The 22,156-nt window shown below is 50.9% G+C and overlaps 8 protein-coding genes across 8 annotated transcripts; 4 read left to right on the top strand and 4 right to left on the bottom strand.

Moving 5' to 3' along the window:
• Positions 1–981: 981 nt before the first annotated feature.
• YALI1_E40361g (uncharacterized protein) lies at positions 982–1,714 on the top strand (the record flags this gene model as incomplete). Its single annotated transcript, XM_504755.3, has 2 exons — positions 982–1,109; positions 1,456–1,714. The coding sequence occupies 2 exons, from the start codon at positions 982–984 to the stop codon at positions 1,712–1,714; spliced, it is 387 nt and encodes a 128-aa protein (XP_504755.1).
• Positions 1,715–2,255: 541 nt separating this feature from the next.
• YALI1_E40327g (uncharacterized protein) lies at positions 2,256–4,937 on the bottom strand (the record flags this gene model as incomplete). The annotated part of the gene is made up of 1 exon (XM_504754.3): positions 2,256–4,937. One exon carries the CDS (start codon positions 4,935–4,937, stop codon positions 2,256–2,258), a length of 2,682 nt encoding a protein of 893 aa, XP_504754.2.
• Positions 4,938–5,234: 297 nt separating this feature from the next.
• On the top strand, positions 5,235–6,065 carry YALI1_E40324g (uncharacterized protein; the record flags this gene model as incomplete). Its single annotated transcript, XM_504753.3, has 1 exon — positions 5,235–6,065. The coding sequence occupies one exon, from the start codon at positions 5,235–5,237 to the stop codon at positions 6,063–6,065; it is 831 nt and encodes a 276-aa protein (XP_504753.3).
• A 354-nt stretch (positions 6,066–6,419) lies between these two features.
• On the bottom strand, positions 6,420–7,085 carry YALI1_E40305g (uncharacterized protein; the record flags this gene model as incomplete). The annotated part of the gene is made up of 1 exon (XM_504752.3): positions 6,420–7,085. One exon carries the CDS (start codon positions 7,083–7,085, stop codon positions 6,420–6,422), a length of 666 nt encoding a protein of 221 aa, XP_504752.1.
• A 773-nt stretch (positions 7,086–7,858) lies between these two features.
• On the bottom strand, positions 7,859–9,412 carry YALI1_E40282g (uncharacterized protein; the record flags this gene model as incomplete). The annotated part of the gene is made up of 1 exon (XM_504751.3): positions 7,859–9,412. The coding sequence occupies one exon, from the start codon at positions 9,410–9,412 to the stop codon at positions 7,859–7,861; it is 1,554 nt and encodes a 517-aa protein (XP_504751.3).
• A 666-nt stretch (positions 9,413–10,078) lies between these two features.
• YALI1_E40274g (uncharacterized protein) lies at positions 10,079–10,346 on the top strand (the record flags this gene model as incomplete). The annotated part of the gene is made up of 2 exons (XM_068283188.1): positions 10,079–10,123; positions 10,167–10,346. The coding sequence occupies 2 exons, from the start codon at positions 10,079–10,081 to the stop codon at positions 10,344–10,346; spliced, it is 225 nt and encodes a 74-aa protein (XP_068139289.1).
• Positions 10,347–10,692: 346 nt separating this feature from the next.
• YALI1_E40251g (uncharacterized protein) lies at positions 10,693–12,459 on the bottom strand (the record flags this gene model as incomplete). The annotated part of the gene is made up of 1 exon (XM_002143061.3): positions 10,693–12,459. One exon carries the CDS (start codon positions 12,457–12,459, stop codon positions 10,693–10,695), a length of 1,767 nt encoding a protein of 588 aa, XP_002143097.1.
• Positions 12,460–21,463: 9,004 nt separating this feature from the next.
• Positions 21,464–22,030, top strand: YALI1_E40161g (uncharacterized protein; the record flags this gene model as incomplete). The annotated part of the gene is made up of 1 exon (XM_504749.3): positions 21,464–22,030. The coding sequence occupies one exon, from the start codon at positions 21,464–21,466 to the stop codon at positions 22,028–22,030; it is 567 nt and encodes a 188-aa protein (XP_504749.1).
• Between the last annotated feature and the right edge of the window lie 126 nt (positions 22,031–22,156).

Here is a 22,156-nt window from a genome sequence, read left to right as displayed (position 1 = left end):
TAGCTGAACTTCCTCCCCCTTGGTAGTCGGTCGAGATCACAGGCTCGAAGACGCGTCGAGACACGGGCTCAAGGCATTCTCTCTCTGTCGGTCGGTGGCACTTCTGCTCTGGCTCACAGGGCTCAGGCATCATATCGCTCTTCGCTATGGTAAGGTCATTTTTTAGACACATTCCCTTAGGGGCTGCAACACAGCTCTTAACCGGTAAACTCCCAGAGCGCAGCTTCTTAGCGACTCCAGTTGGGCATGTTCCCAAAGCACTCTGCTGACCACACTCGGTCAGGTAGTATTACGTCAGGTACGGCGGCCAAGCTCGTTCCTGGAAAGGCCTTGACAGGAGCCTGGTGCTTTTCAGCGGGCTCAGCACTGTCACAGAAGGACCCGACAACCGGTACAGTTGCCAGTCTGGCGGCGGAGGGATCGACTTCTGAAGAAGAAAAAGAAGAAGAAGAAGACAGCAAGAGCGCGATTGGGCTTCCTTATATACTTTTGGGACGTGGCTAGTCAGTAGACCTGAAGCGACAAGTGGGGGGGACACACCCGCCCTGCCATGCACCTAATCAACATTAGAGTTGAGAATGACACGCCTACCTCTTTGTTTTCTGGTGTGGTATCATTATCAGTGGACACTCATGCAGGCAAGGGATAAGGACGCTGGCTGCAGTCGATCCAGAAGGCAAAGGTGGCAGATGAGGACGTTTGACACATACGAATTGAGCAAAATGACCATGGTGCTGTATTCTCTTCGAAATTACGAGCCGAATGAGTGGAGTCAACATTTTTTCAGGTCACGTGCTTAGAACTTGTCCCAACACAGCGAACAGGGTTAGGGGAGACTTCCGCAAAACCTGCACACTGCATCCTCCCAAGCCCTCGGGCCATTAGCCAATAGAATAAGGACAAAATCCTGACCAGTGGAAATACACTTTGAGTGTAGAAAAGATCGCAGAGTGCACCAACTACTTACACAACACAGCAACCATGGCTTCAATCACCTCCGTCGTGAAGACTAGCGAGCTTATCCTCAAGTCTCCTCTCCTCAGCAAGATTGTTGTTCCTCTTGCCAAGACCTATGTCAAGTTCTCCGGATACCGACAGCTTGGTTTCAAGTGAGTATCAAGGAAAACAACGCCCTCCAGCGACACACCCCAACGACAGTTGCGCAGCATCGACAGTACGAGTGAATGGGAAAGATTATGGACGATTTCGGCTTTTGCGACACCAGTTTCAAGGCGTTTCTGCGTTTCTACGACACGCGAAATGTGCCCTTAAACGCGACGACGTAAGAGATATTTCAGGGTCAAAACACCATTGATACGGAAGTGACACAGCGACACTGGAAGACCACAAAAACCGACTCAGAAAGGAATCCCCCGACGCTCAACTGTAGATATTGCTGGAATTGTTGATTGATGGGTGTGCATCAACTTGTGCGTGAGCAAATACTAACCCCAGGATGAACGATCTGATCATTGAGGAAACCCCCAACATGCAGCTCGCTCTCCGACGACTCCCTCCCACCGAGTCTTACGACCGAGTCTACCGACTCATCCGAGCCACTCAGTTCTCTCTGTCTCACAAGCTTGCCACTGGTAACGACATCACCAAGCCTGAGGAGGACGACCACTACCTCATTCCTTACATCCTCGACGTTGAGGCTGAGGCTTTTGAGAAGGATGCTCTTGACAACCTCGAGGTTGTTAAGCGAAAGTAGGCATAAAAGCTCTAACAATACATGATTATTAGGTACGAGAGGGTAGGTATGGATGTCAGTACTTGTAGTCCGTGTATTGTATCTGGCACATGTAGTGTTGAAGATTGTAAGGGGTTTAGAACACAGAACGATTGGTGCGTATTGAGAGTTCTGTTGGCATTGACGCATTAATCTCTCTAAAATTAATGCCCCCGTTTGTGCTGACCAAATTGCTGTCTTTAGGGTCACTGTTGCGTGGTTGATTACTTATTACAAATGGGACGATTTTCACGCACTGTCCGAATCACCGATCATAATATTGGTCAATTTGTGTGAACAAAACTTAAATTTGTTTTAACCAAATTTCCAAACTAAGGATCACACAATTTAATGGAGAAATGACTTAGGAATAGGTAACTCGTTTTAGTCAGAGGATAGGAAATACGCCAGTTCCACACAATCATATCCTACTCCAACTACTTGTACTAGCTTGTAAATCGTTCACTTATCATCTAATGAATGTTAGCAGGCTATATAATTAATACCGTGGGGGAGTAAATGCTTAGAGTGATGAGAAGCCGTCCTCCATCACCTTGAGAGCGTCTCCAAAAGAGGTAAGCAGCTTCTCCAGCTCCCGAGTGACATCGGCGTGAGGAGCAGGGTCCAGCAGCACCGACAGATCAATTTTGGGAATGGGAGGGAACTGCAGAGTGGATTGAACGGGCGGCTGGGTTTGGGCAGCCCGAGAAGGACGACGCGACGAAGGCTGAGACGGAACATTAAGACTGGGCGTGTAGTCTTCCTTGCGGGCAGGGGTCATGAATGCATCGGGCATGGGCGGGGCTTGTGCCGGAGGCATTTTGATCTGCAGGTTGACGTTTCGCAGTTTGGCGGGCTTCTCGGTGTTGAACGCAGGGGACTTTCCATTAACGTCTGAGCGAGGCATAACCACGTCAGGAACAGAAGCTGACCGGGTAGCCAGCTGGGGGTTCTCGGAACGAGGTATCAACGGAGGAGAAGCATGGCCGCCGTCTTCAGAAGACACAGACGACTTGTGGCTCATCACAGGCGAAGCTGCAGAGGGAGAAGCTGCTGCTGATGAGATGGACGACACCGACGAGATAGAGGGTCTGTGGAACTGCGGAGGAGGGCTGGAAGGCCGTTTCACGGGTGGAGGACTGCCCCGAATGGGAGAGGGCGTTCTCTTGGGGTAAACCTGATGAGGGGCAGCCAGAGATGCCCCAGAAGAAGGGTTGGCCGAATTGATAGCTGACTTCGCAGCTGCTACCGCGGCCAGCGACGCGGAGGAGTGATGCATTGGTGTCGGGGGCGGCGGAGCCTGTGCCATTAAAGGTGGGGGAGCCAATGGCTGTTGTGGAGGCTGCTGCTGTGGGAGAGGCGGCATCTGAGAGGGAGGAGGTTGTGTGTGAGGCACAGGAGGCATTGTCTGATGCAATTGGGGCATCAGCGGTGGCTGTGGATGCTGTATTTGATGAGGGGGCTGTTTTATCTGAGGAGGAAGTTGTTGCTGTAGCTGAGGCGGCTGCTGCACTTGAGGCAAACCTCCTAGACCGGGGTGAGTTGCCTGGCCTGAATGGGTGGTTTGATTGAGATTCTGACCTTGGCCTTGGGTCTGTGCGAAACTGTGTGAATGCTGAAGAGGAGGAGGTTGGGGATGATCTTTCTCGGGAGAAGCTCCCATCTTGGAACCCCGTCCAAGAGTCTTACGACGAGACATGGCCATGGGAGGTACCCCTGGAGGCTCGCCTTCCTCTCTTAGATCGTTGAGAGTTGGAGCCATAGACGCCATTTGAGTCTTTTGAGTGGGAACGGTAGGTAGAGACATTGAGGAAGACAGCTCGGGACGAGCAGGCATAGGAGCATGGGCAGGAGGGGCAGGAGGGGCAGGAGGGGCAGGAGGTTCGTTTTCGTCCACAAACAGCTCCAGAAGTGGATGTGGCTCCTCTTCTTCCTGAGGCACAGTCATCGTGTTAGTAGCTGTCGTAAGATCGTGTAGTTGGCCTTGTTGTAGTCCCTGCTGCTGCTCATATCTCTGTTCCAAGACCTCAGAGGCAGAGACAGTGCTCTGCAACAGGACTTGGGTACCCATCTCGCCAATATCTCTGTAGGCATGTGTGGGTTCTGGCCTGAAGTCCATCTGGCCATTATGAACCTCCACACGAGCATCATCAGGCGCAGTGGATGTGTCGAAGTCCCACCGAAAGTCGTCCGAATGGTCCACAATATCCTCTTCAGACCCAATGGAATGCCGGTTATATACAGCCATCGAATCACGTGACTTGTTGTGTTCCCTCCAGTGCATATATCTTGAAATGAGGTCTTTGATGGTCGATGTTGGGATACCCTTTGAGCCTCTGACAAACTTGGTTTTTGACAGCTCCTCTGCTGAGGGTCGTTCGTCAGGCAGTTCGTCCAGACATAGTGCGACAATTTCCTTGAGGGCCGCTGAGTACTGGGATCCTTCCAATCTTGCGGGTTTGTTTCTGGGGATCAGAAAAATGGCCCTCATTGCCTCCTGGTCGGACAGGGGAGGGGAGCCTGTTGCAATTTCATAGAGCGTGATACCAAGCGACCAAATATCTGCCTTGACGTTGTATGATGCTCCTTCTGTGATAACTTCCGGAGCCATCCAATAGGGTGTTCCCACAATAGTGGACCGTTTAGTCTTGGAGGAGACTAATTGCGCGGCCACTCCGAAATCACACAGCTGAACACGTCCCTGTTGGGTGATGAGAATGTTGGCGGCCTTGATGTCTCTGTGGATGATTCCAGCCTTGTGCATGTACTGGATAGCGATGAGCAGTTCACGTGTGATGACGCTGAGGTGTCGTTCTTCGATACGGCCTGCCTTCATGAGAGTGCGCACACTGCCTCCAGCACAGTACTCCATGATGATCCACAAACGCGAGCCGTGGAGATACGAGCCATGGTAGCGGGTGATGTTTTCTGCGTCGGCGAGCTTGAGCTGGCTCAGCAATTGAATCTCATGCTGGACCTCCTTGACGTCGTCCTCTGCCGTGTCTAGGTTGAGTACCTTGATAGCCACCAGCTGCTTGGTCTTTTTGTGGTAGCCCTTGTAGACCACGCCAAAGTTGCCGCGACCGATGACCTCCTGGCGCTGGTAGATGGACGTGACGGGCGTGGATGTCTGCATATCCCAGTGTTGAGGAGGAGACGTGGACAGCTCGATGTTCTGTAGTAGTCTGTAAAGCGAGTTTATCATCACGTGAGTTGGGTGTTGGGGCGTATCGTAGAGACACGTTTCTTACTCTTCCAGTCCGATATATAATGTCTATCTTTATACACTTATTTTAACATCTCAAATGTGCCCCATTTTTGTCGCTTTTGACCCTCGTTTTTCCCTCACTCATTATTTTCCACGCCCCATTTCTCTCCCCAGCCCCATGTCTCCCTCCTTAGTGGGCCAAACCTTGACATGCATGAACATCACCGAAGGTCAAACGAACAGCCTTTGGGAAAAAAACCGAGGTGGATACATCGAAAAATCTGACAACAAAAAATGTCCTTTGGACGCCTGTTCCGACAGTCACGCATACCGGCGATGCACACGTCGGAGAACGTGTCACCACATGCGCCAACCACACAACTGGTCGGATCAATGCGGGGCAAAGGGAAGAAGCTGGAGTATGGACTCAAGCACAGCCGGAACCCCAAACAGCCGAAAATGGTGTCTGTGGCCGGCCAGGATTGGTTAGGACTCGGCACCGACTATCGACCCCAGGACATGGGCTTTGCACGCGCCCAGGAGCAGTTTTCCACCGCCGGAATCGCCCTGGAAGGACCTCCCTTAATACAAACTGCATCACAGTCCAACCTCAGTTACGCCTTCATCAAGTGGTGCAACGACCGAGGCGTCAAGCGCAGCGCTCTGGACGGCGAGTATCTCATCCAGCTTGCCAAAGAGTACGCTGCAACACAAAAATTCGGTCCGTGGGACTCAATATCCACGAAACCCGTGGCTGGACCGTCCTACTTCCCCAAGGGATCGCTACACACATCTCGTAACGGAGTCATGGCAAATCCCATGTTACCAGCACGTATTGTGGATGATCAGCGCACAAAAGCTGCTTGCATCGGCGTTGTGGCTACCTGTGAAGTGAACGACTCGTCTATCAAACACCACAGAGACAAGATTGTGATGATGGAGGTCCAGGGGGCCAAGCTGGACAATGACAAGTTGATTATGAAGCTGCAATCGACGACGAAAAAGGCGAGTGCCAACGTGTGGAAGGACTATACGGGATCTCAAAAGCTGCAAAGAATGCACGCGGATAGTAACAAACATTCGCAGCACAGAAAGTACGAAAAGCTGTTTGATTTGCTGCAGTGAACCAAACAGCACAGACGAATGAGGGAATGTATATATGTATATAGAAATTGCATGGTTGTTATATCGACGGTAATAATATTGAAAATCGTACTCGTAGTGTTCACGTTCAGTTCACGGTGAGCTTAAAACTATCTTCAAGAAGAGATTTGAGACCTGATTTATACTTGCAGCAATGTTTACTTCTTATCGCGATACACGAATGTGATACGGATCAAAGTAAGCAGGACTACGATAAGATAACGAATGCGGTGCAGTCCATGTCGATTAGGTATAGATACATTTATTTTGTGTTATGTTACATTTTGGGGGGATACTGTCCTACTTGTAGTACCTACTTGTAGTACTGTAGAGGGCTTATCTAAGAACACCCTTTGTGGAAGGAACCTCGTCTCCGAATGTGATGGAGGATGCCATACGCAGAGCCAGCGCAGTGGCCTTGAATGCAGACTCGATTCTGTGATGGTCGTTGGCACCTCGGATGACGTCGACGTGGATGGTGATGGCAGCGGAGTGAGCAAAAGACTCAAAGATGTGGGGGACCATCTCACAAGACAGCTGGCCCACTCGCTCTCGCTTGAGACCAAGCTCAGTCACACAGTATGCTCGGTTGGACAGATCCACAACGCATCGCGATAGTGCCTCGTCAAGAGGGGCATATGCGTATCCGTATCGTTTGATGCCTCGCAGGTGGCCCAGAGCCTCCTTGAAGCAGCCTCCAAGTGCGATAGCGGTGTCCTCCACGGTGTGATGGTCGTCAACATGGACGTCTCCGATGCACTCGACTAGCAGAGACCAGCCGGAGTGCTTGGCCAGAGCGTGCAGCATGTGGTCGAAGAAGGCGACGCCGGTCCACACGGAAATGTGCTGGGTATCGGTCTTCTGGTAGGCGTGAGAAACATCAGCTCCCTCGGGGAGCATGGTGGGGCCTGGCAGCTCGAGAGCTCCTCCATCTATGCTTATGGCGATCTGGATTTTGGTCTCCTTGGTCTCTCGTCGGATGCTGGCGATTCGTCGGGTCATTTTGTGTGTGTTTGTGCGACTGGTCGTGTAGTGAGTATCACAGGTAGAAAGTAATTTTCAGTGGGGCTGACAATCGATGACTCTTATCAACATTTAGCTTTGCTAGCAAACGGTCGGGTCTAGAATGTGCTGGATGGAAGAGTGAAAGGGAGGTGTGGCCGGCATCATTACACGGAGCCAGCTGCTTTTTTGTCATATAAATACCCCTATAACTCCCACATTATGTGCCTCCCTCTTCCTCTCTGACTCACAGAGCTTCTTGCTCTTTCTCTATCTACTCCAAGGTTAGTGAGTCAGGATTGTGTCTGGCTTAGGATATATAATTCCAGCCCAAAAGATAGCCTTTCGGCACTCTGGTTTCCGGCGGCTCTCCAAAATGGCGGTGGAAAAAAATATTGTGAGGAAAACATAACAGGTATTCTCACGCATTCTGATTGGCTGAATAAAGGAAAACAACAAAACGCACCAGCCAATGGAAACACATAAAGAGATAAATTTTCCACACTAAAGCAGGACCCTACTCGTAGACCAACGCCCCCACTTACAGGACGCATCTTTAGACCCGAACCCCCAACGTTCATTCCTCCGTTGCTGGACGAATTGGGTCTGCAGGTAAATAATGTCTAATGGCAGTTGAATTCCGATTACTAACTTACTGCAGCGTGGTACAAGTGCAGATAATCACGCCGAAGGTTCTTGTGTTTAGTATTTCCCGGTATAATGTCTATAAATCAATAATGGCCTTGCTCTACAAAGGCCGAGTCAGGCTGCTCTCAAAGACGGGCCTTGTTGTCAATCCAGTGCTTGACAACGGTCTTACCTTCATAGAAGGACGGGTCTGGATGACGCACAATGGCACCAGCATGGGCCTGTTTGGTGGCACGGATGTGGATGGCGGTCTTATCCCACTTGAGCTTACTGAGGTTCTCAATGATGGTCTTTTGGCTGTCCGATAGCACCAACTTGGTCTTGGTCAGATCCAACGTGTCCCCCTCCGTGGTCTTGTACTCCATGGCAGTGAACATGGAGTCCATCGTCTTGTCCACCTGATCCTCCAAGGCCGTACGGAACGCACCTTCCTCCAGGGAATGTGATCTGTGGTGTCCGTGCGACTGAGAAGAAGAAGAAGAAGAAGACTCGGATGACTTGTCGCCAGGAGAGTGCACCTTGCCGTTGAAGAGAGCTCCAACAAAGTCATCAGAAGTATTGTTCTTCCAGTACTCGCCCTTGGCGTATTGCACTCGACGCCGGTTGGAAATGATGCCGTAGAAGATGGCAGACGCAATCCAGGTGACGGCGTACATGGGCATGGTGACGGCAATGTTGTAGAGGACCTTTGCCCATCGGAACCGGCGTTCCAGCCATCCGGGAGGCTGTTTGATTGCCTCTGGCGGAGGAGCTAGGAGGTTGGAGGTGTCCGACTGTTGCAGCTTGATGTTGTTGAGACGCGAGGTATCGACAATGATCTCATTGGTGCCTTCCACTGTAGGCAGAGTAACAGACTCCATGTTGACACCCTTAAAGGGGTCGAAATCGTAGATTCCTGCAGTGTACCACGCCGTTCGCGAGTCATTGACCACGTTGGCGTACAGGTTTCTGTGCTGGAAGGCTGCGAGTCCCTTGGAGAAGGACGATTCGGCGTAGGACATGATTTCCAGCAAGGGCATGGGCTTGGAGAATTGTTCTCGGTTGGAGTCGGTCATTGCGGTTTCTCGTACTCGCACTCGGTCCTCCAGGAACAATTGCTTACCTGTCTTGCCCATGAGCGATCCTGCGAGGGAGTTGAAGGCGCTGGCCAGTCTGCTTTCTCCAAGCACTCGAACACCAACATGAGGTGTGCAAAAGGTGGTGAAAGAAGCAGGAGGAATTCGATTGAACACTCCACGCGTGTACAGCAGACCAACGGCGTATCGCGACATCAGACCCCCCAGGGAGTAGCCTGCCATTGAGAGACGATCCACCTTTCTGTCGGAGTTGTTTTCAATCAGCGAAATGAGAGTCTCGGCTTCCTCGGCCAGACGGGCGCCACAGACGTCGATTCCGTCGTAGGTGGAGTAGCCCTCGTTGCCTCGCGTTCGATAGATGACCACGACGTCTCCCTGGCGGGACTTGAGTTCAGCCAGCGAGTCCTCGATGCAGGTGGAGTCGTCCTGGTAGAACTCCATGGTCTTGGAGTTGGTCTCCAGCAGCTGCTCCACAATGTAATTGAAGTGGGCGCGGGTTCCCCACACGCCGTGGGTGCAAACAACAAGATGGGTGGACATGTCGATATGGGAGAGGACGGCGTTACTGGCCATAGGGCCAGCCTTAACTATACTTCCTCTCATGTTTCACGTGAATATGGTTTCCTGACGTGAGCGTAAATTTACTGCTTAGCATGCGTTGGGGATGGGGATTTGGGGTCAGGGGATGCATGGTGGGGGGAGCAGGAGTGAATTTCCGTCATTTTTTTGAGTGGTATTTATCTGCTTTTTTGACTGGTCTGACTCTGGGTTCCCACGGCAACGTGTTTTCAACCTCCATCCAAGCTTCCCCCCCTCCTACCCCAAGTAGCCGCTTTTTTAGCGAGTGATAGACACGACAGCTCCTCAATAAGCTCCGAGCATGAAAGTAAGAAGGTGCAGTATCTTGTCCGCTTGAAGCTTGAGCAACACCGACAACGTGGGCCCAGATAATCATCAATTATATATGAGACAGGGAGGGAGATTGGCGTATATATAGCGTGCAAGTGTGTTTGTGTTGGTTATACCACTGGGCCCGTCTAGCATGTGCCCGTACAAGTCGGGTGCACACCCACATGCATGCGTGCCTGAAATTAATCGGCGAAAGCAGACTTTTGTTATGTTGACCTCTGGGGCCCGAAAACACAAAGAATGAAGTGGGGAAGACGAGACGGTCTATAAGTTGTTGAATAACAAGCGAGCGGTGGGTGGGAGCAAGCGCAAGGTCGCATTTTAGACATTGGGCCGAGGAGAAGACGTTATGCAACAACCATGGCCGTTCCGCCTGTCATATCTGTCACTATGCCATGGCTTTCAGTGACACAACGAGCGCTGTTATATACATTAGTCACGCATGTAGACTGGTGATCTTGACCATGCACTTTCAACACTAACCATCACCAACAGTAAACTTGTGCCAATATCCGCCCAGGAAAAAGATCATTTTCGGGACGCACTAACGACTCAATATTCCCCGGACAATCTAGACTCGAAAAGCTCGAAACGCCCGAATCGCACCAACCCACTCAATAATCCATAACGTCCAAAACAAGCCTTTCTATCTAGCCAGGTTCTCGGGCCATCTATGATAACTAACTGGACACGTTACACTTGTACTAAAGTGATTTATTACACCTATGGTATGATAATGTACAGTACACTGTACCTATATGTATCTCCCCGGCAACGGCACCCCCGGGTGTAACTCATACTCAAACTAACTGCCAAACAGTATCGTATCTGGCAAGTCAAAACCGTGAAAAGGGCCAGGCATGTCAATCACGTAAATCACGCCAACGCAAATGCAACTAAACTCCAATATCCAAGGCTACTGTTACGAGATTCTCTTATGCCAATATAATAATAATAATGCAATGCTATATAAATTACTTTCTCTTGACCCAGCCCCACATTCGCGCGGCGACATTTTTGTGGGACGAAGGGCTGTGCTGGTGGTGGCTGTGCTGGTGGTGACCGTGCTGTTGATGGTGGGATTGGTATCGAGACACGCTGTTTCGGTCCGAATGCACCTCACTGATATCGGACGTCCGGCTGCTCACAGCACTCACGTCCGCATGCTCCACGGGGCCGGGCTCTCCGAAATCATCGTTCCACTCGGATGTGAATGAGTAATGTGTAGAGAACCGCGGCTCCTCCTCGTAGGTATACCGGGGCAAGTCCTGAGACACCATACGAGAAGGAGAGCCGAGAAGTCGGGGAGCATCCATCTTTCGGACGGTTCGAAGAGGAGACTGCAGAGAGGAACAGGCACCAGTAGGAGCAGTGGGAGTCGCGTGCATAGAACCCGAGCCGGCTGGGGTAGTAGCAGCAAACGTAGACTCAAATGATTTTCCGGGAGTCTGGGCCTGGAGCTCAGCCTCCTGCTTCTCTCGCTTGTCCCGCTCGTCTCGCTCCTTGCGGTCCTTCATAGCCTGGGCCAGATCATTGTTGTAGGATCTATGGAACCGGGTTCGAGAGCGTGATCGGGTAGAGGACGACGAGACAGACACCAGAGAAGAGGCGGAGGCATTCGCAGAAACCAGCTGCGAACACGTGGATGATGCGGGGGTGAGGACGGGCTCAGAGAGCTCAGAAGGCTCACCCAGAGCCTCAGCGCTAGAGGGCTCCTCTTCCTCGATAATTGCATCATCAGCGGACGACCCATTGAGCGACAACAGGTCCTCGCCAACCAGGGCTCGGATCTTGCGCTTCATGCCACGGGTGGGGTCCAGCATGGCCTCCGGGGCGGACTCGGACCGACGGTGGAACCGGCTTGTAGTAGAAGGAGGCAGCGTTAGGGGGTAGAGGGCGGCATCGAGATCGATGGTCTCAAACTCCTTGGAAGAGGGAGAGGGGGACACCTCCGGTGAGCCAGCACCGGGGCAGTAGAAAGGGTCGTTGGTGGCAATGTACGACGACGAGTGCAGTGTGGGGGACGACAGGGTGGGTGAAGAAAGAGTCGTGTTTTCATCCGTCATACTGTTGGTGTTGTTGCCGTTGCCGTTGCCGTTGCCTGGGGTATTGTTCATGGGGCTCTTTCCCTTTCTGAGGGACGATGAGGACCGGAACTTGATGAGCGAGCCGGCCCAGGATCGCACCTTTTTGTGTCGGTTCTTTTTGGGTGACGAAGATTTCGACGGCGAGGCGGATCGCGACGAAATCTGCGACGTCGACAGCTGTGACGAAGACGACTGTTCCGACACAGAAGGAGACGCCATTCGGGGGGGAGAACCGAGCACTCGGGGAGGATCAATAAATGCCACGTCTCGTTTAGGCGACTGTGAAGCCGCAGGAATAGAGACGGGCTGAGGAGGCGCCAGAGTGGTGGTGCTGGTGCTAATGTTCTGCTTATGCGGGTTGGGGGGTAAGTAATCATGCTTGTTGAAAAGCACCTGGGCGTCGAAGTCACAGGACACGGCTGCTGATCGACGATGGGCGTGTTTGCGGGGCGATGCGGTGCGCGAAGACACGTCTGCGCCTAGCGAGGATGCCATGGTCGAGGTGGTGGATGCAGCAGAGGCCTCAGACGACTCGGAGGACTGTGAAGTGGTGCCTGAGTCGCCTCGTTCTATCGTGATGGCCGGCATCTGTCGAGGAGATGCGGGAAAGCTGTGGTCGAGCCGCGGGGGGAATGCAAAATCTAGGGAAGTCATGAAGCTGAAATGTTGTTAGTTGTCGGAATATTGGGTGTAAAAAAGGTCAAGTTGAAAAGTCGTACAGGAAAGAGGTTGAAAGTCTTAGTCACGGCACGTTGCCTTCAGCCAAATATTAACGAGGGGACTTGACTGGGGTGGGCAAGCGCAAGGCTCACGGGTTATGGGTTATCAAAGAGGGTGGCCAAAGGACCATGCAAAGATGTGGTGCGTGGAGTAGTGTGTGTGATGAGGATGATGGGAAGGTAATAACAGGTGTGGAAAAAGAGTATTTTTGAGCCATTAGACTTTGGGCATCAAAGGGGCAGCTGCAAGGTTTTGGTACCGTAGGAAAAGTAAAATGAAATGGTACATCAAAGGAATATGCAGTCTTGACACTAATCGGGTCGCGACATTGTCCCGAAATAGTAACCACAGCATCTACTGAAGACGCCTATTGCATGAAGTGACGACAAGACGCCTCATGGATGCAGATTCTGGGAGGGGTGGATAGATGTCAATGGCCGATGTCAAAAGGGAAAAAGCCAACAAGCACAAACAGAAAATGTAAAGTGGAAAAGGTGTGATTTGAGGTTGTCCTGCGGTTGTCTGGTAAAAAAGATGTCTGTTTTTTTTTTGCAATGTGGCATAGCACCCGTATATGTCATGAGCAAGTACAATACAAACTGGGATTGGCAGTAGCAGAGCTCCTCAAAAATCGTAACACGTCTGTGGAAAACAGGATCCGATACCATTGTTCTCCTCCACTCAGCGCCAGCCAGTCCAACACTTTAGTCTAAACCTGGAGCGTGTGTGTGTGGTGTGTGCCTTTCAGCCAATTTCGCACCATCACAGTTATAGTTCACCCCTGTGTTCGTATAATGACGCCAGGTTGCACCCCTCCAACCTTGACCCACGGGTATTTGCCTCACTGAGAGAGCGACCGAGAACTTTTTTTGTTCCCTCTGAGAGGAGCTCGGCGCTTACTGCTACGACAATACCACACTTCGGACCGCATCCTTCTCAAACCATGCCCTGAGAGCCGTTTATCCAGTTGGTAGGTATGCTCTGCGCCTCTTCCTCCATCATCTGTACAGTGTCCCATTGCAGGATATGCACCACTGGGGTTTGTGCATGTCTAGGAACAGCAAGTCCATTGTCTTTTTGCGACTATGTGAGATGCGTAGATGCAAGTATAGATGGCTGGAGAGATGGCCAAATAATGGGAATCTTTGATCTTTGCTTTTTCGGACGCCGCTCGCCTCCTTTTCAGACACTATCTAACCGTCCGCATTATTATAATAACCACCCGGGCCATCAATATTCTCTTGTCTGTGTCCCCTTGGTTTACTATTCTTGGTTAGTCTTCACCCTTGATCGGTGGGCCATGTTGGCTGGCAAGGTTAGGCTTATTTTTCTTGCACCGTGTGTGTGAGTGGCATGGCTGTGCTGTCGTTTACAGCATGACGTAGTTGTGTAGCACACTAGCACACAAGACTTTGGCACGCACTAGCAGCGTGGAGGAGAGTGCTTTCGAGCTGCTATAACTCGGCAGCTATGGTGGCCAAAATAGGCAAGTGGCATTCGGGCTGCAGATATCTCGCGCTCACTTTACTTTTTACGAGCAAGCGATTTGCCACCATCGCCGATGCTTCACTGTGTGCTGCTGCTTGACTTCCTGGCTTTGCACATAACAAGATTACAATAAAAATAAAATACAGTCCAATAGAATAACACAGTGTAGCTTCTTTATTCGCTGGTTCGCGACACCTGCCCCTAGCTCGGTCATTTATATGGGCTGGGAGGGAGAAAAAATATATCCTTAGTCCAGTGAAAAATATTTAGAGATAGCACGTTGTATGTGCCACCAGGTCCATTTGACTTTGTTTTTGTTTTTTTTTGCCCCGTCTGCCCAGAGCAACATTGCCGAGTCCCAAAACAGCGCAAAAGATGCACGATGAAATAATCAATAGCAGGAAACAAGACGGGACGAAAATGCGGATCACGCGTGCCTCACCTCACGTACAGGAACCGGTTTGCTACATCCGGACAGAACCCGTATGTGGAGTACAGTTTGGTTCCAGAGGTGGCCAGCAATGACTCAGAGAACCTCCACCTTGCCTTATCTGGTCTGAAGATCTTTATGCGCTGCCACAGGTACTCGTACATACCCACCATGATGAAACCAACTACTGAAACATGTGCATCTGTGGAAAGGCAAATCGAGCCCAAGGGTGGACCTGTAGAATTGGACTACTGTAGTCAGTAGACTCTGGAAAAGTCAGCAGCGACGGTGCAGCTAGACACGCATGTGGATTTCCGCATTTGGCAACCTCACCGGCTTGACGCTCTAGTGCGGTGCCACCTGTGCTTCCATGCATCGTCAGGGCCGAGCCCCACCCGTAGACGACCAGATATACGTGTTTTGGCACAACCTGCTCTGTCGACAAGTCTCCTTGCGTCCCTGCTTAAACACAAGTGAACGTCTCATTAGCTCTTGGCGGAGCATCTCTAAAACAAATGTGCAAAACTGTTATACAATTGCATTTGTGAACCTTATCCCTGGAACCACTTGGTCTCAGGGACAACGGGTCGGTACCGGCTTTGCAAACAAGAAAAAGCATTCCGTGAGGGAGGAACTTGTAGTACACACTGTAGCAGACGAGATGATTGGAATTTGACGTGTTGATGGCAGCTGCTTGTGGCCACAAGGATGGGGACGTACAACGCATCCATTTCCTGCTTCAAACAATGGTACTCCATCGTATACAGCTATCCTAACGTCTGTCACCCTGTGGTAGATCAAAAATCGGACGGCGTTTACTTCAAACTAACGAGTGGCCCAAAACAACAAAGACAGTGGTTGGCACCAGCATACTGCTCACCCCAGGGCGCCATGTAACTGTCGCACGCACGGTTCCTGACGGCCCAGGGCGATCTGGGAGAAGGCTGGTATTTGCTTGCCCTAATACCGGCAGAGCTCCATGTCTCAACCCACATCAGCTCATATTGAATCTCCGATATGCGGATATTATTTACTTCCAAGGCAACCCCTGCTAAACCTCTGCAATTTTAGCTTTTTATTTTTTTCAGAACCCTTTAGACGAGTCTAAATCCTTTGGGTTAGGGAAACCACCATTACCGTCTGGTTTCTCCAGATTACTGTGCCTGACTGTGCGCACATAGCCAATCACATGCTGCAGTGAGATAGCAGGCGCCCCCGTAAATGAAATTAGTTGCAGATGCCTTGGATTTAGCGTTCCAACCTCAAGCCACACCTCGCCCATCTGTATAGAGATCATCTTCGGAACACACTGCGGACCCGACCGTGCATCTTATACCGTCGTATCTTTGGTTCCGTGGATAAGTCCCGTGAAAAGTTTACAGTGGATGTCAGTAAGTACAGCGGGCATGTTACTGAAGAGCGCTGCTGCTGCTGCTGCTGTTGCCGTCGCTGTTGTTGTAGCATCGGATGACGTATGACAGCTGGTGTTATGCCTACTGGATTGAGTCACCCATTGTTCGACCGATCCCGCTCGCTTCCTCGTAATATCTCAGCCATAATGTTTTCCACGGATGCACCAACCTCCTGTGGTTTCACGCCAAGAGTTACCATACCGAACTACTTGTAGGATACTCGTAATTACTCGTGTACATCTGGGAGGCCCTTTGGATCCCCCGCTCGTATGGCTAGAGGCAGCCAGATTGGTAGCCGCCAAGGACAAGTGCGGCTAGATAAGGCGGCAATGTCAACAAAGCAAGCTACTAATGTCCCGTTTGAGTGACAGATATCAGTGGGGCCTCTGGAGAGCTGGTTGCGCGCGTGTCCAAAGTCGCGATATAATAACGTGCAATAATTACGCACGGTGCGCTTGCTTCATTATCGAGTCAAATATTATTTCCACTTATTATGAAACCAGATGTGCCAAAGTGTATTCTGGAATGCCACCGAGAGGTTCGAGATGTATCGTGTGTGCCGTGGGTCTAAAGACCGGTCCGATAGCGGCGACTACCGGTAGGGTAGGAACTAATTGTTGGGGACCAAAAACTGCGCCTGCCTACAAAACGTGAACAGGAAACAAGCAAAGCTCCATCCATATAGCGCTGCTTCAGTATCGCCATTATTATGGGGCTGGCATCTCGTATCTACCAGTATAACACTGTACGGTATACTTGCGACACAGCCAGGGCCATTCTTTACAATAGTCTAAGGCATTTAATCCCACCGTGCCCGTTATTTTGCGCTACTGCAACTGAACGGGGTATCCCACTGTATGCGATCTGGCTACATGTAGGTTCTATTAGAGATATCTCCTGTTCTTATCACTGTTTAGTTTTCAAAGCTCTATACAGAGTCGGCTCGGCTGTACAATGGAGACGTCGGTGGTCGGATCATATCACGTCACGTCTGGGAAATGAGCAGATGCTCACTTTCTGTCATGTTACAAGTGCATTGTGCATCGTCGACAGCGCGCAATATATCGCATGTTTGTGACAGGAAGAAGCCATTAACTCGTTCGCACTGTGTGGCATGGGTTCCTGGGTCGGGCTGGCTGCTGATAACAACCAATAACCCCTACCCCTACGACGACCTCACGACCACTGGGGCACAATCACAACTCATATATCAATCATGATCAACACATGTCGGGCCCTGCAATAATATTCCACGGCAGAAATTATTATCGCTGCAGTGGATCGCGCAACTAAGCCACCATGAGCAGTAATAGACAAGGGCCAACTGCATGGGCCCGTAACCACAGCATGTACAGTATGGGTATGGAAAAACGGGCTGTTGGAAAGAATGAGAGAATATACTGTCTGTGGCTAATCTCCCCATGACCCCCTGTAACCTCTTGGCGTCGCGTGTGCAGTATTTGTTTGAACGACACCTGTCAACATCCAAGCACAACTACAGTCTGTCAATGTCAGATCTCTCTCGTCTGACTACCAAGGAGCGGTAACATTGTGTGCCCAGTGGAGATCACAATAAAAATAAATAAAAATTGTAGCTTTGGTCACTTGTACTTAATCTGACTGCTGGAAAAGGTGGACAACATCGTTGTGTTCTTGTAATCGTCTGCACATCAGTCGTCTGTAGGGAAGTCGTCATGTTTGCAACCTGATATGAACTTGTCCTGATATACTGTATCTTGATTTCTTTACATTACTAAGGTCAATCATGGCAATAGAGCACTTTAGGGGAGTAGTTAAGATAATGCTCAGTGTCCTGTAGCACTACAGTATTCCCCCTCATACAAAACCTGCTGCTGTCAGGACTACGCAACGCATCCATGTCGAGGCCGATTGTTTAGATGACCATTGAATTCAATATGGACTACTTGTAGTACATACTGTACAATTATATGTGTCAGTTCTGTACACTTATTCACACCAGATATTTTCCCAACACCACCTCCTTTGTAAGTTATCAATAACCGCAGTGCAGGGTCCTTATCGTGTGCAGATAACAACGCTGAGATAAGGCAAGGTGGTAATCTAACCTTTTTGATGCACTTAAAACGCCTCGAGATATTTCCAATCTGGACAGCGCAACACGGAGGTTGGAATTAGATAAAGGAGAGCTGATTATTACAGTTGGTTCCATAGTTTGGATCTGTTTCCTTTTGGCCCATTGTCTTATTACTAATGTGAACGGTTACAATCGGTATAATAGAATTGAGAAGTAATTGGATTATTTATAAATTAGAGGATATCAAAAGATCGCAAATTTAGAAGAGAGCGACACCTGCAGCGGCGACAACACCGGCAACGATCTGGGCACCGAGGGTGGCAGCACCGTTAGCCTGGGCAGGGCCGGCAGCGGGGGGCTGGGTCTGCTCGGGAGCCTGGATCTGGCCATCGTGGATCTGAGTGACGACACCAGTGGCCTCAGCAGCGGGGTGCTCACCTCCAGCGGAGGGCTTAGCACCTGCACAGCCGCAGGAGCACCGGGAGCAGGGCCAGAGGGCTTGGCACCCTCCAGCAGCACCGAGCCACCGGGAGCAGAGCCAGAGGGCTTTGGCACCCTCACCGCGCCAGGGCCGGGGGGCAGAGCGGAGGGCTTGCCACCCTCACCAGCGCCAGGGAGCACCGGGAGCAGAGCCGGAGGGCTTGGCCACCCTCACCAGCGCCGGGGCGGGGGCACCACCCAGAGGGCTTAGCACCCTCCCCCAGCACCGGGAGCACCAGCGCCGGGGGCACCAGGGGCACCACCCAAGGGCTTAGCACCCCGCCAGCACACGGAGCGCCAGCACCGGGGGCACCGCCAGAAGGCTTAGCACCCTCACCAGCACCGGGAGCACCAGCACCGGGGGCACCGGGGGCAGCTCCAGAAGGAGCAGGGGCGGGCTTGGCACCCTCACCACCAGCGGGAGGAGCCTGGATCTGGCCATCGTTGATCTGAGAGACAACGGCGTTGTCGGCAACGACAAGGGCGGCAAGGGCGAGGAGAGTAGCGGAGGTGAACTTCATTGTGAATGTGTGTGTGTGTTGGTATTAAGCGAGTGAAGAGATTAATATGATCTGATGAGGAGGAAAAAGGGGTGCAACCGGGGGACCTTTTATATCCTTTTGGATGCTCATAAAGATGAGCAATTCGTCGGCATGTCTACTGTCTCAAACTGTTGACTATACACTCAATGCCTCCACGCGTGGCTTAACCCGTCCGACATTAGCTTTAGGCTCGAGCGACCTTACCTTTCTTGGTTACGAGACACTTTCTCTCGGGCCTAGAAGAGAGCAGTGTTTCATTCCAGACGGTGACTAACTTCCTCGGTTAGGGTCTTGCTGCCCAATCTGTCCTTGGAGCTGCAATGGTCACAATAATGGCGCATTCGGTGATACGTGGGGTATACATGGCCATATCTTGGCATGTCTTCGTCGGTGCGTCTAGCCTCTGGGTTGATTCTTTTTTTTGCAGGCTAAAAGAGTCTGTAACTGTGACGGCTAGCTGGTTCATTGTTCCTGTCGCTCTTCAGGGGTCGGCAGCGATGGCGGTCGCACTGCCACGAGTAAACAATGCTTGTGGGGAAGAATGGATTGGCATCCCGGGCAGCTTAGGTGCAAGTTACCACGCAAAAGATGGTTTCATCATGGTCTGGATTAAGCTGGATTAGGCAAGGCCAAAAAAGCAAGTTCTGAGTCAACAAAGAATTCAAGCCTGAACGAAAATAAAGCTGGAAGAAAGACCTGAAAGGCAACACGTCCCGGGGGGGTTATGAGGGTAAATTCCGTCCTCTAGTCACCGATGAATGGCCAAATCGGACCTGGCTTGTTCTCAAGATGCATAAAAAGTTGACAATGGGTGTCATACTGACTAGTTTGGAGCGTAACCCCACAAATGGAGTGATATTCACGCCAAGGCGCGGTGCCCTGACGTCCCATTGTACCTCTGCATGAGCCAAGTGGATAGCTCTCGAGTTTGAGTCTATCCGATGACGGCAGCAATGAAGCTTGCAATTTGTCGTCGTTCGGTCGACAAAGATGTGCGGGATGTGTCAAATTGCGCAAGTATCGTCTCCAAGGCGTTGGTGTTACCCCGGACATCGCGGGCTGTATGCGTGTGCGTTGATTTCTTCGTTCTAACACTGATCCTCGTACTCAATGTTACAGCTTTTTGGGATTTGCAGTAGGGACGCGAGCTCCTCGAGGCTGTGTTCACAGACAGTGCGCGAAAAAGGGGATGAGGTTTACACCACGCGTCTGTAACAGATCAGAGTCGTGGGAACACATGAGAGACACGGGAGAAGGTCCCATGTGACCATATTGCAATTTGTGGAGTGACCGTGCATGACAGACCCTTGGCTACACCATGCCACGCAGCAAGAAAATGGCAAGATCCCCATTGCAGCGTGAGTGATGTGGCTGCATTGGACAAAATCGATACATTTGCTCACCTCGTCAGTAAATGTCATCATGGCCTGTTTACCATCCTTCGCCTTTGTTGCCGTTCCAGGTCGCTTGAGTTTGAAACGCTCCAACCTAAAGAGCACGCCATCCTTAACTCCGGTTCCATCTTTTTTCGGGGTCCCTCCTTGTCGTGTGGGCACTGCTTTTGCTGTATATACGGCCCTGTCTTGCTATGTTTCGACCGTGTTCTGTGGCTGGGTGTGCTGGATAATTTACACTGGCTATGTGGTTGTGCATGTACAAGTACGAGTACGCGAGGTGAAGTAATTGCTAAGTCCTGCATTCTCGGTTAACACCATATTTGACAAGTCGGGTCAGACAATAAGCGTATTCTCCCAACAAGACTTACAGAAAAGGACATGTGTGGAAGAAGATAGAAACTTGTGCAGCTTAAATTCACCCCACATACCAAAATGGACGATTTCTGCTCGAGAAAAAAAAACTGGCTTCGAGGACTAGGCGATCATGGTTACCAGGCAACTGAGCAACCCACACCCTAAATGTCTCATAGGCGACGAGGGGGAGGTGGAGAAAACAAATAAATGCGGGAGGGGTATACCGACATTAAATTTCTTTGTTGCCAGGAGAATAATTGGATGCCCCCACCACAACAACCGATAGCCAATTACTGGCTTTCATATATCGCTCATCTCACTGCACCAATGCAAGAGTGGCATGGCTCTTTCCTTGGCCCTGTACATACCTACACTCGGGTTCCTGAAGACCCGAAGTCTGAAAGACCCAACCGACGTATCGGCGTGAGTTTAAGCAGGCAGCAATCTAAACCATCGGTTGGTGGTCGGGTCGAGAGTCAGGAATGTGACGACAAGTCGCTCAAAAAAAAAGAAACCGGCTAATTCCTCGGCACTAAAAAAGCCAAATCGACCCGATCAGAATGAGCACTCCTCCATAATACAATCGTCATGTCGTCGTCCTACTTAGCCTGTGGCTTGGCCAAGATTGGTTGCAAGGGTTTCGTTGCCCCGTTGGTGACTTACCAAACGGCCAGACCGGGAATCGAACTCACACTACCCCAGCAACTATCACAAGATGACCTGCACGTGATGGCGATACTACATTACGCAGCTCCAATGCAGCATTAATCGCCACTCAAATGTCCAACTACGAACAGGACCACAATATCACCAACGAGTCTGCCAACGGATCCACCGACCAAGACGGAAACCACCCTCGAAACACTCTCGGAGCCAACCTCCAGCAGTTTCTGAATGTCGAAAGAGATCGAGATCGGAGGGCTGGAGTGTCGGACACTAACCCCGGCCCAGAATACGTTCCTGCTTTCGAGCGGGCGATCCGCCAGCTAGACAGGAACGAAATCATCGACTTCTTCGTCCAGTTCATCGACGGACTGGATCTCCAGACAGGTGAAGCCCCCAAGCCCAAGGGGCTGGGTCAGGAGTATCTTGACACCCTGGATCGTGTCCCCAAGAAGCAGCTCAAGGAGTCAGACTCATGCGCCATCTGTTCCACGCCGTACCTGGAGGATGAGTTTCCACTGGTAGTGCGACTTCCATGCAACAGAAAGCACCACTTTGATCTGGAATGCATCGCTCCATGGCTCAAGCTGAATGCCACCTGCCCCATGTGTCGAAAGGATCTGGCAGCCAAGGCCGAGATCGAGCCTGACAGCGAGGAGGAGTTTGACGACACTTACGGTTAAGCAGAAGGTCAATGTTGGTATCATACCAGATAGACAAGATACAATCATAAACACCATGTACACTAACTATTTTATACAATGAAGAACAATTAACTGTGTGGTTGAATAAATAATAATTACATAGTG

Source organism: Yarrowia lipolytica, chromosome 1E, assembly GCF_001761485.1.
Source record: "Yarrowia lipolytica chromosome 1E, complete sequence".
Taxonomy (NCBI): Eukaryota; Fungi; Ascomycota; class Dipodascomycetes; order Dipodascales; genus Yarrowia; species Yarrowia lipolytica.
The sequence above is the reverse complement of the archived record's forward strand: the minus strand, read 5'-3'. Positions and strand labels throughout refer to the sequence as shown.